We start from the raw sequence: 15916 nt of genomic DNA on the forward strand, positions 1-15916 counted from the left end.
AGGTGATGTCACCTAACTTCTTAAACTACTGATCATGGTTATCGCTTGGACTTTATAACCAAGTAGTCTCCATCTATCAAAACGGTTAATTCATGCACTGATGTAACGTTTGAGTTTGGCCGCCCCTACTTGTTTTGTCAGCATTGTTCGTCGACGAAGATTGTGGTTGAGCATCTATAACACATGTATCAGCCGCCTCGATCGTCGGAGATTTACAGTCTCATCAATAAATATTGTGTCCTATAAAGTGACTACCATAGTAATGGATTTTGACTAAACATTTAACTGGTTGGCTTCCAACTACACGAACTAAAGAAAAAAACATTTTACAACTAGCAAACTTATTTTCAATCTGTTTATTGAAGTTTAACCAAGTAGTTCCTAGGTTTACAACAACATTGCTGTGTAATGACTAATAACACTAGCTAACTTTTCAACTAAATGTAGTCAGAATAAGGTCCGTCACTTTGGCTAAACGAACTCTATATTATTTTATTCAATGGGAATAATAATCACACAAAAAAGTCTTGAATAATGATAAGGTTTAACAAAACCTATTTACCTTTCTAAAAGACCTTTGGATCGTGCTCGACGACTCGCAGTGAATCCAATGCCTGGATAGGTTTTCGGGACTTGTGTACTACCACCAGTACAACTAGTAGTGTTAGTACATGACGATTGATTTAATTCCTGAGTAACTGTATCTGAATTAAGACAGGTAACATGATTATAGGGTGAATTTAATAAAGGTAGCGGTTGTGTTGTGATTAAAGTTTGACTACAAGGTGCAGATTGTGATTCGCACGGTGTACAATGAGAATGTAAAACATCAGCTGATGTATTTAATATCAGTGGACTGTGCAAAAGTTGTGTTGGAGTAAGTGTGAATGTACCCAAACTATTATTCTGTAACATAAGTGAACTAGGCATTGGTTTACATGCTTGATTAAATACATATTCTTTAGGTTGAATATGATACAACTGAGTTTCAACTGGTGGACTTGTCGCCATGAACGAATAAGTAAGTAAACGTGGAGGAGGTGTCAGATGTCGACGATTAGCGACTGATGGAGAAAGTGATACGGGAGACTTTTTTATAACAGCTTCCAAATTCTTCGATTCTTGAATTGAATCAACAGTACCATCCAATGAATTTGTACCATATTGTTTACTAGGTGAATTCAACCGAACAGTATTGTCAGGAGTTTTTGTATGCAATTGAAGTATTGGGCAACAATCAGTAGAAATGCCGCAAAATTTTAAAAGTCCAAGCAGTGAAGTTTTATTATTGGTAAGGTTATCTAAACTTTCAGCATTGGTTAATGAAGCATAATTTTTTTGTACTGTAGAAGATTTGTCTATAGGTACTATTTTTTCTGTATCCACTGTAATTTCTGATTCCTTTTGGCCAGAAGAATCATGACATCGTTTCTGATAGATACACCAGAATACCTGTGTAGAAACCAAATGAACAATGAAAGTTAAAGTTAACTAATGATAAGCATATAATTGAAACGGCAGTTATACAATCAATGGCATATAAAGTGAAATGCGGTCAAATACAATTTAGTCTTCACAAATACATTATTAGACCTATTTTTAGTCACATCATATACTCGAATACACTCAAAGATAGTTAAATATAACATAAACTATAGTACAGTTCTATTTATATTTATTTATTTAAACATATAAACATTGGTACAAGGAGACACCAAACAGATATGTACCACATAAATCATTCGATTTGCATGAGGGCTAGAATACTGCCCGGGTGCCTGGACCTAAGCAAGTGATTATTTTAAGTAGCCACACCCGGAGCCTTTGACCTAAAGGCCCGATCCACAAGGCAGTGGAGAAACGTAGGGAAATGCAGTCCTATGGTAGCCGGTGACCAACAATTGGTTCATACGACATTTTCTCCCTCAGGATCCTGAAGCCTATGTGCACCATTGCTTTGGAATCAGGGTTTTCCAACTCCTTTAGGTGAACTCTCTGTGTCCACCAACCCGGTTGAAGTACCAGATATTCGCTTCTCGTCCTCTCAAATTCCGTAAACACCAGTACTGCCACGAGAAGACAGTGATTAGGACTTTCCTAGCAGAGGCTATATAGGCGTGGCTGTGTGAGGGCATTTTGAAAGGGAGAGCGGGCCCTCCCCACCCTCGTTCGTAACAGGGCATTTGGGGGCAACTTATATGTTTCTCCAAACACAGATATTTACAGACTCAGTTTCTTAATAGAGCTTAAGTTATATGAAACAGTAACAAACTTATTTCAGTAAGTTGGAAATGATTTGATAAATTTCAATATACCTTTGAAGAAAAAACAAAACACAATAAAACATTTTTTGTCTGAATGACGATAATCTTGTAAATTGGTCAACAATTAATCTGGGAAAAATTCACTTTGACGAATTCACAGACTACAATCACATGTATCAAATCCTACTGTAAACAAACTACACAGTTGATATTATGATGTGTGTATGTTAAGAACCTGTAATTATTAATAGAGAAAACAGGCGACAATTTTCGAATTTAGGACGAAATTGTGAAATGGATAAAAAATATTGCAATAAAGAAAAATGAACAAACAACATATGATAGGCAAGATGGTTGCAGAAAGAATATGAATGTAATAAGTAGTAAATAAAATGGAGTAAAATATATGAAGGTGGAAATATATATACTTAATCAGCTTACACACTGAAACTCTATGTGAATATATACATTTTATGGAACTAGTAGTAGGAAATGAACAAAGTAAATGAAAATTACGACCATATTACCAATAATTTTGATTTCTTTTCCTAAAATTTTTTTATTTACTTGTATGCATATTTTTATAGTGAATTATTTATGAAGAGAACATTTCTAACTGATATTGTTTCCAAGTAAATGAAACTCATGATCGAGTTATTCCTTATTCGATGATGAAGTTCTGAATGGGGGAATTTTTCGAGATCAAGTTAAAATACATCATGAATATTTCAATTTAGATTAAAAAATCGATCAATCTAAAGATTCGAAGTCTAGACAATAAAGACATTCTATTTCCACAAATTTGAAGTAGTCATTTAATAGATAAAACAATATTTTTCAACCAATAGGCTACTGTTTCGAACCTCAATTTTACCAACTTCATTATGGGTAACCGTGTAGTATCATTATGCCACAAATAATGTAGCTCCCAATTGAATTAACAGACGTGTACTTGGTAAAAAAAAGAGTTACTATACAATTATAAGTCTGTAATCAATAAGGATACGTTTGAAGACTGATTACTATCATTATTATTGCTCACGAGAGCATTTTAAGCGAAATTCATGCATAACTTGCCAATACACCTTCACAATGTTACTGAATCTCATTTTTATTTTTAATAATTGTAATTATTGTATGATACATATTGGAATACCGTAACTGTGCACCAACTTATGCCATTATTTGTGGAATTTCGTCTTTAGAGTTATGACTTAAGTCTCTGTGCTGCAGTATCAAGTAGAGGGATAATGGACCAGAACACTTGGTGACTTTTTGAAGAAACTTCATGATAAACTTTACCATATCGCATTTCTGATATGCTATATGATTTTAGTTTTCAATAATTACGATAATATATGATGTGAATAGATATCATTTCGTTGGTAAAATGAAGAACAGCTGAAAACTAATGAAGACTAGAGAGAGCTGTATTATCTTATTTTAATAATTTCCAAGTTACGAACGTCAAAAATCAACTATTTGGATGGTAAAAACATTACTATTTACTGTCCTAGCAAAACATAAGATTTTTTAAGTTCTATTAGTGAAGTGAAGAATCTACCAAACACCAGCATCTAATTGACTAAACCTAGAAACTATAACTCTGTTCAAGACTTAGAGTTGGACGTTTTAAACTGAAATAATTGTTATAAGTTGCTCTAAACATCTAAGTAAATTTTCACAGTATGGTACTTCATTACAAAAAAAACTTAATTAAAATCTTAAACTCAACTGTAGTAATAATTGACAACAATATCAATAAAATATATTCACCAAATCGATGCAAAATTACAAAATAGTAAAGAGGAAAATCTATTCAGAAAAAATAAACACACCCCCATGATCAATCAACTAATCACTAACCCTTTGAAAAATTGACTGGTCATCATCATCCATCGTAGTAGCCACTTACAATTCAATCACTAATTAGAAATAACAGTAAGAATTTGAAATTGGGACGACAGCCCCCAAGAATGACGATTTTGTATCAAACCGATGAATGTCAATCACCATATTTTTTTCTATCACGATATGCATTCCGAGTTATTTTTCCATAGAGAAAAGAATAATTTATTTTTTCTAGCATTTGTTAGTACTATTGCACCAAATAACATTGTTTGTAAACTGTAAGTGCATTAGTGAAACCTAGAAAATCCAACCAAAATTAGGTCAGGATTTTTTACACATATATATATAAGTACATATTTATTGATACGATTCATCTACATATGTACGCATATATTCTGTAGATATGCTGATTATATATATATATATATATATATATATAGAGAGAGAGAGAGAGAGAGAGAGAGGGAGAGAGAGAGAGTCGAAGTGTTGATTCTATGGGGAAGTGTAAGCAGAGAATAATCATGATAATCCAGCAATTAGGGTAATGACGTTAAGTAGCATAGTGCAAATTATAATAATAAGGGTTGGACAATATCTACAAGATATACGTAATTAAGGAGGGTGTAGAAGAAACTAACAATGGATCATACTGTGGATAGGATAAACTAATCAAAATAAATATTTCTGTTTCATCAAAAAAGCAAGATGTTAAGGATCAAAATGAAAAAATCAAACGAATGCGAAAAGTGACTTAAGGAAAGGGAATATGAAATTGAAATAATATAAAGGCCGATATAAAAATGAGAGAGAACATATTTTGTCAGTACACAGAGGCCAGATTTTTCCTCAAGGACACCCGAAGCTCTTGCTATTTTAACGAGCTGGGAATTAGGAAATTATAAAAAAGTAAGACAAGTCTTATATACAGTTCTCAAGTCATTATGCGGCTTAGTTGAATGATCAAGGTTTATTATTGCTTGCAAGTCGAACTCTTGGCTGCTTCTCTATCGCCCTTTAGAAACCACACTAAAAATGTGCTTCTGTATACATGGTGAAAATTAACTTTGACTAGGAAGCATATGCTTCTTTAGACTGTCGATTACTAGACAGTCAAAATGGATATTAATATCGATTTTACTAAGGATTTATAGTTTTCTACAAAATACACTATATAAACTAACAGGTAACGAAATGAAAAAATTCCTATTTTTTTTAGATCTATATAAAATTTAAATGAGCCCCAAACACCAAGAATGGATGCCATTTTATAGTGATCACGAAAGCGGTACGAAAAGAAACCAAATTGAACTTTAGTGATCGAACTGTTTATTTTCTCAGGCTAAAATGTGGCATCTAACATTCCAAAACATATAATACATTGTAGTTATGCTACTTTCTCAGCATATCTATGCTTTTTACACACACTAGTTAACAATGATAATTCTACACCTGCAAGACTTGACTTTTACAGTGTCCAATCCATCAGTGATAGGTGTACTTTAAGATGATGTCACCTCTGAGAAAGCTTTTTTAATGCACCTTTTACTTTACCTTCATAACAACCACGTCACAATTATTCAGTCAAAACAATTTGTGTTGAATATGTTTAAATAGCATCAACGTTTTTTCTGCTTCTGTATCAACCTGATCATGTCTGTAAAGCGGCTTGAATTTTGTTATCACCCTAAAAATATATTACTATTATTATTATTATCATCACTATGACCATGCCAAATTATTAAAGAAATGAGTCAAAATTTAATAACCAGAATTTTTAACATGAAACACTTTGATATCTCACCAATATCGTTTACTATCACAAGCAGATAGCTACTGTGTTGAGTTTTCTTCTTTTTACTTATTTGGCTCTGAACTGGTCAGTTCTACAGAGAAGTGGATTTTTTCCACTTACAATTGTTGATTGTTAACAAGTACACTGTAAAATGTCATGGAAAAAAACCACTATTACTTATAAATAAATAATATATTTATAATATCTCAATGAGTAGAAAAATTAGACTTTCTGACGTTTCTTTGAAGAAGTAGCTTACACTGAGTTACGAAACGTTAGGAAATCTAATTTTCCTACGCATTGGGATATTACAAATACATTATTTATTTATAACAATCTACCCAATGCTCAATTTATACAAAATTATCACTACTACTTATGATTAAAATAATAAATATATAACTTACCGAAATTAGTAAAAATAATAATGTTAAGAAAATAATTTCAACAGTAAAATACAACGTGGGTGCTATAGATTGATATTTAGTGTTTAACAGACGTGATCTTCGAATTGTTGATAGTAAACAATTAGAAAAATAGTTATACACCGTGATTTGAGAATAAAACGATGATAAATTGGACAAATTAACAATAAGAAGCATACAGGTAAATCATTCGAGTATTATAATAGTTTACTGTACAGTATATTTAATATATTTCCTTCAAACTATGTACTAAATATTGATGGATTAATATATGTTTCATATGCCATTAGCAGATATCCGTTGTACACGAGAACATTTTCAATTATATATTTCATTGAAAGTATGCGTGTATGCATTAAAAACACAATTGACATTTAAACAACTAAAAAGAAACAATTTAGAAAAATGAAACAACTTGATATGACAACACAATATTGGTGGTTTCCAACTACAGTAAAATTTCAATTTAAAATACCAGTAGTGTTTTATTTAATAGAGTCATTAAGCTTTTCTAAAACTAGTCAAATAAACTTTGAAGTCAAACTCTCTATCAATTAAAAGACGATAAAGTAAATCCTTTTCTAAGAAAGACAGATGCATAACAGAAGGTTTTGAGTACAATCCATAAGCTGCAAAAAACGAAACATGAAAATGACGAAAGAATATACGACGTAAGCTAACAAACGTGAGACATAAATTATGTGAACTTCGATAATAATTAGGTTTTTTTAAACATAAAACTTAGATAAAATGAAACTTTTTCTTCTACATTCTAATAAAGTTTTTAGTATGTGGCTAGACATAAATTTAACAACACATTTGATAGGTAGAAATGTTTCAGTCAAAGTCAATCACATAATACATAAAAAATATACTATTTTATTAACCAATCATAGAAGAATGCTATAAAGTTATCGAAGATTGAATATCAGGCTACTATTACAATTATTGCCATTAAAAATAATTTTTACTCTGACCACAGATATACGGTAGTTCAAAAAACATTTACAATCTAAATATGGTGAAAAAAAGCAAGCACTTCATCTCAAACGGATGTTAAAGAATTAACAAATTAGAAAAGTGAATGTATTCACGTTTACTGCACAAAATAGACACCAACGTAGTTGGTGAGGGCCTGTAGCATGGGACTATTTAAGAAAGATCTGAAATACGTTCATAATATTAAAGAAGTCTCTATTAAACCACTAAACTAGTGAGTGACTGACAGTTTGTCCCGTAGCAGTAACTACCATAACTTTGACATAAATTTACAAATAGATACCTTATTTATTACCCAAATTAGGAAATGAAAAACTGGATATAGACTAATCACTTTCTTACTTTCAGAAAGAAAAATTTGAAGACTGCTCTAAGCTTATGAACTAGTATGTCTAATGCTGACATGAGGAACACAAAAATAAAGTCATTATGTTACAATAAGGAACAACAATTCAAGGAAGCAAATGAAATCGTCTATCAACGGACAGACTGATAAATCTTTTTCATGAATATAATATAAATAGCTTCAAAATGGCGACACCCCAGCATATAAGATGTCTCCGCGAGACTTTCAGATGTTATTAAGTAATTTTCACTTAGTTTTCCGAACAATAAATACTAATTTCACAAGGTGACAGACCTTACTTCGTACATGTACCATGTTGGGAAGACCAACTTTTAACTAATGGACCTCATGTGTCTAGTCAGAGAATGATCTTTTTTAATCAACCAGTGCTCGTTGACATTTAGAAATGACTAAGACATTTTTATCGCAACCAATAATATATATGTTAAAAGTTTCCACTCCCTTTCTTATGCAATGGTGTAGGTGTATACACTCTTTACCTTCCCTTAAACCTTGAGATTAAAATTGCTTCATAACTTTTTTCCTTCCTATACTATATCCTTATATACAATCTTTCTTTATATACTACCACCACTAAATTAACTACTTCTATGAATCCGGTGTTCATCTTGTTGTACTAACGAGGTATGGCAACTTGGACCGATGCATATATGTGCCTGGTCCTACGTTGTAACTGACTGACTGACTGACTTTCTTATGCAAACGGTTGTTTTCTTACTTTTGTACACTCTCAATCTAAATTTATTCTTGCTGTTTATTGTCAAACCAAGTTGGAGATTGTAAATAAAGGGAAACGTTAAAAAACCCACTAAGATAACTGAAGCTCTTGTTTGACTCCAACTCGCTACCTTAGAAAGATACATAGGTCCAAGGTTCCACACTCTATATCAGTACAGTGAGAGAAAATCGAAATGAGGAGCATAGACTCGGAAATATGGGAAACAATTGAAATGTAAACTATGAGAAATAGAGTTACCAACTACCACAATCTTGAAAAACTATATGCGACCACGTGCTAACTCAAGTACTTGGTTTTCTTTAATAATAGTTCCACTTAAGACAATGTTATGGCTCAGATGGGTGGAGATTCGTAATCTGATCAGCTCATCTAATAGTGACGTTGTTCAGCGAATAAGTTCAGGTCCATATATTTAGCTTTGAATCACACTTTACTCAAAAGTTAGTTATGACTTAGTTGCCTGAACTAAGGAAATGAAATTCCGGACTTTTACTTAAATTACAGTCCATTTGTTTAAAACTTTGCATTTACGACAGTTTACCTGATGGTTTCATCACTATACTTGTTACTGAAAACTCGTGGTACCATTGATGACTATATATAACAGCCATATAACAGAAGTGAAAGACATGTGGAGCCACATATCCGCCTGCTGGTACACAGCTGAACATCATATCCACAACATACGTGGGAGTTGATGGAAGCCGGTTAAACCTTTGTAATGCTGAAATTTTGCTGGGGACTATATTATTAGAGTCAATTCAGGTTTTCAAATAACTGATATAGTTGTCAGATTAAACTAATTCGCTCCTCACCCGTAAGAAAGGTACTGGTATGAACGAAGTGAAAAGCATTAATACGCATGCAGAAGGCAAGTTCAGCTTTCTGCACGAGATTTTCGGAAACTCATAGGCTTCGTTAGTGTTACTCTTGAGAGCGTTGTTTTTAGTGTTCCAACTGTAGCAAAGGCATCCAGTATCTTTAGCACACCTTGTTAGGTAAACAAAGGTAATGATACTATTTGTATGTTGAATAATCACAAGCTTTCTTTTTAATATTATCAGTGGTTCGAAAATTCAAGTTCTAGTACAAACTAAATAAATTTAGACAGCTTACATTAATAACTCAGAAGTGCACGACTTAAACATCATACGGAAGAAACAGAAAACTGTACATTAAAATTTGCATCTAAAGTGTAAAAGATACTTCTTGGGTATGGAAAAATATTAACCTACACACTGATCACACAAACTTGGAAGAACAAAAGATTAGTTAGTAGGAGCGACCAAGAAGAGACAAATTATAAGTCCCTTCAACATCATTAATCTGAAAGTATGAAACCGAGCCTACAAGTAGATGTCAGCTGATGGGCAATTACAAAGCGCACAAATTTTTGTCTTAAAGAGAGTTTACGCGTAAACTTGTAGTGTATTTTAATACCTAAGCCTTGAACGATGCTAAATTGCGTGTTATGGACTAAAACCTGGGTGTTATCTATTAGAGTACAGGCAATTATCAATAAAGATCTCTACAGATACCTTGGACAAGATCCAAGAAACAAAAAACGAAACACAATAATCAATAACAGCCAAACAAAAAGAAATTCAAGGCACAAGCTGAATATATAGACATGGACAAACAAGTGAAGAATTGCTTTAGATCTAACAAGCGAAAATATTTAGAGGACCAGAAAGTTGCGGCAGAAAAAGCTGTAAGAGAAGACATTAATAGAAAACCATGTGATACAGAGAAGCTAACACAAAAAATATGGAGAATCAGAGACATCACAATGGACAACAGTGGTAAACCAACCAATGAGATTCAAGGACAGAAGGACAGATAGGTAAAATACTCAAATAGACCATCTTTAAAATCCCACAAAATATCAAAGTAACACATACAGACATTTTTATAGGTGTTAACGCGCCGACAACAGAAAAAATCAGCAAGATGATTAAACAAATCAAGGATGAGGGAACAACAGAACCAGATACTATACAAGCCAATGCACTGAAATCGAATAAAGAGGTAACTGCATAGGTGCCTAACTTCCTGTTTGAAAAGATTTAGGAGGAGAAATAATTACCAACTGACCGAAATGAAGGATATCTGACCAAGATACCAAAGAAGGGAAATTCAATCAAGTGTGAGAACTATGGGGGCATAACACTACTATCAGTACAAGAGAAAGTTTACACCAGTGTTACCGGACCAAATGAAAAATTTAATGGACGCCCAACTTCATGATCAACAAGACGGACTTCGTATGGGTCGATCATGTGCCGACCGAATTGCGACACTTTGGGAAATTGCCAAGCAACCGACTAAATAAAGCTCGTCACTATACATCAACCTCTTCGGCTATAAGAAAGCATCCGACAGTGTAGATAGGAAAGTTTCGCGGAACCTCTCATAACATTATGGAGTAGCTGACAAGACTGTCACCATAATATGGAAATCTTATGAGGGACGGAACTGTGAAGTTGTGTCTGGAGGACAGCTCATAAACGCATTCCAGTCAGAATTTTTAATAAGAACGTTGAAAGCTTCATTGTGAGGAGCTAGAACTCGGAGAACTACTACAACCATCAGAAAATTAGGAAGAGACGCTCGAGACGGATAGGTCACACCGTACGAAAATCAAACTGCATCGAGTTAAGTCCTAGCTTGGAATCCTCAAGAAAAGCGGGAAAGAGGCAGGCAAAGAAAAATGTCGCTCTGACAGACATCAGAGGAGTAAGTATCACTTGGGAAAGACTGGAAAGAAGACAAAGTTGTTTGAAGTTATCTGGTCGGCATATGCTGCCGATTAGGGATAACAGGCATAACTAATGATCAATAATGTAGTAGATTAGTAGGTTTAGCACGTTGTTTTCGTTCACATTAGAATTTTTAAGTTCCTCGAAAACACTGCGACAATGGTTAGTACATAAACCTGTACTTAACAAATGACCTACAATTATGAGTAGTGACAAGTTACTAAACACGTTTTAGCCATTTGAATTATACAGGCTGAAATTTTAGTTCCCTAGGGAATGTTATGAAATTTGGTAGTAATCCCGAGTAATTTTTGCATATTCTTAACCTATTTTTACGCGTATTCTTAGAGTAGTTGGATTAGTATAGTAAACGCTCTGATAGAGGAAAGCCAATGAGTATACAATTTATTCACAGAATATTATCAATAAGAAGGAATACTGTCTATCGCATAATTTACTACAAAAGTTCCAAAAAAGCCTCCATATTTTGGGTGTGGCTTCGAATCCACTAAGGAAGTCAAAGAGTCAAGTATATATACCCAGAAATAGTTTTTTAGTCAGTCAAACAAGACTGATACCCAGTAACAGTCCAGTGATATATAATATACAAACGTATGGGTAAAAATACAACATACATTGGGGTCGTGCTTAATTTGTAGTCAAACGTACGAGTGTAAGACGGAATGAATTGTTACTGACAGAACACAGGGCAGACAGAAATTTAAAATCAACCTTTTCAGATGGAACTGAATAGCAATAACACTGACGTATTTGTAAGTATACCGCAAACTTTGATATTACTGCCGATTTATCCAACGCTCAATATCCTAATTTAAATTTCGTACCTCAAACTTTGCCTGCAGAAAATAGCAAACTACGCGTCTTATAAGATCTAAATCTGAATTGTGGAGAAGAGAACCTAGTAACAGAGGGAACATAGTTCTCGTCATATTTCTTCTGAATCTCAAGGACGAAATTATTAGTTAATAACTACAAATTATTTAAGATTGACACAGAGTAAACATCCAGACGTCCGAAGTAAGAATCAACCCTTCTGAAGAATTTGGCAGAAAGTAATACCACCATCTATTCAGGTAGGGGATTCCACAACCTACCTACTCCAAGTGAAGTGTACGAATTTTTGCTTGGGCTTATTTATGTTTCATTAGTAATGAATGTTATCTTCGGTTCGTTTCAGTACTGAGCCATAGAAGCGATCTATCGATGCTAAGATGGTCATTGGCGGTATGATACATTGTGATAATATTCCATCATAATCACTTTGTACTGCGCATGTTATGAATGTAAAGACGCCTAGCGACCCGAGTAGGGTTTATTTTTCGTCCAAGTACCTTTTCGATCGCTCTACTTCGAACTTGTGTTGAGAAATTAATATCCTTTTTGAGTTGATGGGACGTGATCTGAAGGCTTATCGAAATGAGGTCTAAATCAAACAGTTAAAAAGGTCTGGAATAACTCAGGAGTCAGAGTGCCTAAAGTTCTGAAAAGAAGCCTCAAGGCGACATGCTAGGTTGACTACAGGGTGACACTTAAAATAGATGCCTAGAATGCTACATCGGGTGACATCCATGTCATTTTCTGCCGCGATGCCGGATATTAGAATTATCTTAAAAGTATGAGGTGCATATGTCACTGCTATCAACCCTCAGCATTCTGCTAAATCGTACATTGAGGACAGATGAGAGGAAAGCAGTGTCAACTATTATCAAGCAAAAACCTCTATCTGTTACTGGGTATCAGTCTTGTTTGACTGACTAAAAAACTGTTTCTGGGTATATATACTTGACTCTTTGACTTCCTTAGTGGATTCGAAGCCACACCCAAAATATGGAGGCTTTTTTGGAACTTTTGTAGTAAATTATGCGATAGACAGTATTCCTTCTTATTGATAATATTCTGTGAATAAATTGTATACTCATTGGCTTTCCTCTATCAGAGCGTTTACTATACTAATCCAACTACTCTAAGAATACGCGTAAAAATAGGTTAAGAATATGCAAAAATTACTCGGGATTACTACCAAATTTCATAACATTCCCTAGGGAACTAAAATTTCAGCCTGTATAATTCAAATGGCTAAAACGTGTTTAGTAACTTGTCACTACTCATAATTGTAGGTCATTTGTTAAGTACAGGTTTATGTACTAACCATTGTCGCAGTGTTTTCGAGGAACTTAAAAATTCTAATGTGAACGAAAACAACGTGCTAAACCTACTAATCTACTACATTATTGATCATTAGTTATGCCTGTTATCCCTAATCGGCAGCATATGCCGACCAGATAACTTCAAACAACTTTGTCTTCTTTCCAGTCTTTCCCAAGTGATACTTACTCCTCTGATGTCTGTCAGAGCGACATTTTTCTTTGCCTGCCTCTTTCCCGCTTTTCTTGAGGATTCCAAGCTAGGACTTAACTCGATGCAGTTTGATTTTCGTACGGTGTGACCTATCCGTCTCGAGCGTCTCTTCCTAATTTTCTGATGGTTGTAGTAGTTCTCCGAGTTCTAGCTCCTCACAATGAAGCTTTCAACGTTCTTATTAAAAATTCTGACTGGAATGCGTTTATGAGCTGTCCTCCAGACACAACTTCACAGTTCCGTCCCTCATAAGATTTCCATATTATGGTGACAGTCTTGTCAGCTACTCCATAATGTTATGAGAGGTTCCGCGAAACTTTCCTATCTACACTGTCGGATGCTTTCTTATAGCCGAAGAGGTTGATGTATAGTGACGAGCTTTATTTAGTCGGTTGCTTGGCAATTTCCCAAAGTGTCGCAATTCGGTCGGCACATGATCGACCCATACGAAGTCCGTCTTGTTGATCATGAAGTTGGGCGTCCATTAAATTTTTCATTTGGTCCGGTAACACTGGTGTAAACTTTCTCTTGTACTGATAGTAGTGTTATGCCCCCATAGTTCTCACACTTGATTGAATTTCCCTTCTTTGGTATCTTGGTCAGATATCCTTCATTTCGGTCAGTTGGTAATTATTTCTCCTCCTAAATCTTTTCAAACAGGAAGTTAGGCACCTATGCAGTTACCTCTTTATTCGATTTCAGTGCATTGGCTTGTATAGTATCTGGTTCTGTTGTTCCCTCATCCTTGATTTGTTTAATCATCTTGCTGATTTTTTCTGTTGTCGGCGCGTTAACACCTATAAAAATGTCTGTATGTGTTACTTTGATATTTTGTGGGATTTTAAAGATGGTCTATTTGAGTATTTTACCTATCTGTCCTTCTGTCCTTGAATCTCATTGGTTGGTTTACCACTGTTGTCCATTGTGATGTCTCTGATTCTCCATATTTTTTGTGTTAGCTTCTCTGTATCACATGGTTTTCTATTAATGTCTTCTCTTACAGCTTTTTCTGCCGCAACTTTCTGGTCCTCTAAATATTTTCGCTTGTTAGATCTAAAGCAATTCTTCACTTGTTTGTCCATGTCTATATATTCAGCTTGTGCCTTGAATTTCTTTTTGTTTGGCTGTTATTGATTATTGTGTTTCGTTTTTTGTTTCTTGGATCTTGTCCAAGGTATCTGTAGAGATCTTTATTGATAATTGCCTGTACTCTAATAGATAACACCCAGGTTTTAGTCCATAACACGCAATTTAGCATCGTTCAAGGCTTAGGTATTAAAATACACTACAAGTTTACGCGTAAACTCTCTTTAAGACAAAAATTTGTGCGCTTTGTAATTGCCCATCAGCTGACATCTACTTGTAGGCTCGGTTTCATACTTTCAGATTAATGATGTTGAAGGGACTTATAATTTGTCTCTTCTTGGTCGCTCCTACTAACTAATCTTTTGTTCTTCCAAGTTTGTGTGATCAGTGTGTAGGTTAATATTTTTCCATACCCAAGAAGTATCTTTTACACTTTAGATGCAAATTTTAATGTACAGTTTTCTGTTTCTTCCGTATGATGTTTAAGTCGTGCACTTCTGAGTTATTAATGTAAGCTGTCTAAATTTATTTAGTTTGTACTAGAACTTGAATTTTCGAACCACTGATAATATTAAAAAGAAAGCTTGTGATTATTCAACATACAAATAGTATCATTACCTTTGTTTACCTAACAAGGTGTGCTAAAGATACTGGATGCCTTTGCTACAGTTGGAACACTAAAAACAACGCTCTCAAGAGTAACACTAACGAAGCCTATGAGTTTCCGAAAATCTCGTGCAGAAAGCTGAACTTGCCTTCTGCATGCGTATTAATGCTTTTCACTTCGTTCATACCAGTACCTTTCTTACGGGTGAGGAGCGAATTAGTTTAATCTGACAACTATATCAGTTATTTGAAAACCTGAATTGACTCTAATAATATAGTCCCCAGCAAAATTTCAGCATTACAAAGGTTTAACCGGCTTCCATCAACTCCCACGTATGTTGTGGATATGATGTTCAGCTGTGTACCAGCAGGCGGATATGTGGCTCCACATGTCTTTCACTTCTGTTATATGGCTGTTATATATAGTCATCAATGGTACCACGAGTTTTCAGTAACAAGTATAGTGATGAAACCATCAGGTAAACTGTCGTAAATGCAAAGTTTTAAACAAATGGACTGTAATTTAAGTAAAAGTCCGGAATTTCATTTCCTTAGTTCAGGCAACTAAGTCATAACTAACTTTTGAGTAAAGTGTGATTCAAAGCTAAATATATGGACCTGAACTTATTCGCTGAACAACGTCACTATT

At 34.3% G+C, this 15916-nt stretch overlaps 1 protein-coding gene across 1 annotated transcript in view; it reads right to left on the minus strand.

The window, feature by feature from the left end:
• The window catches only part of Smp_158400 (putative receptor protein tyrosine phosphatase r (pcptp1)), a gene marked incomplete at its 5' end in the record, with an annotated part of 35681 nt that extends 31518 nt beyond the window's left edge, over positions 1-4163 (minus strand). Inside the window, 2 exons of the mRNA XM_018796747.1 lie at positions 563-1452; positions 4131-4163. Coding sequence (XP_018651858.1) covers positions 563-1452; positions 4131-4163 — 923 coding nt within the window. The remainder of the gene's footprint in view (positions 1-562; positions 1453-4130) is intronic.
• Positions 4164-15916: the final 11753 nt, after the last annotated feature.

The sequence above is a fragment of the Schistosoma mansoni genome, chromosome 4 (genome assembly GCF_000237925.1).
Source record: "Schistosoma mansoni strain Puerto Rico chromosome 4, complete genome".
Taxonomy (NCBI): Eukaryota; Metazoa; Platyhelminthes; class Trematoda; order Strigeidida; family Schistosomatidae; genus Schistosoma; species Schistosoma mansoni.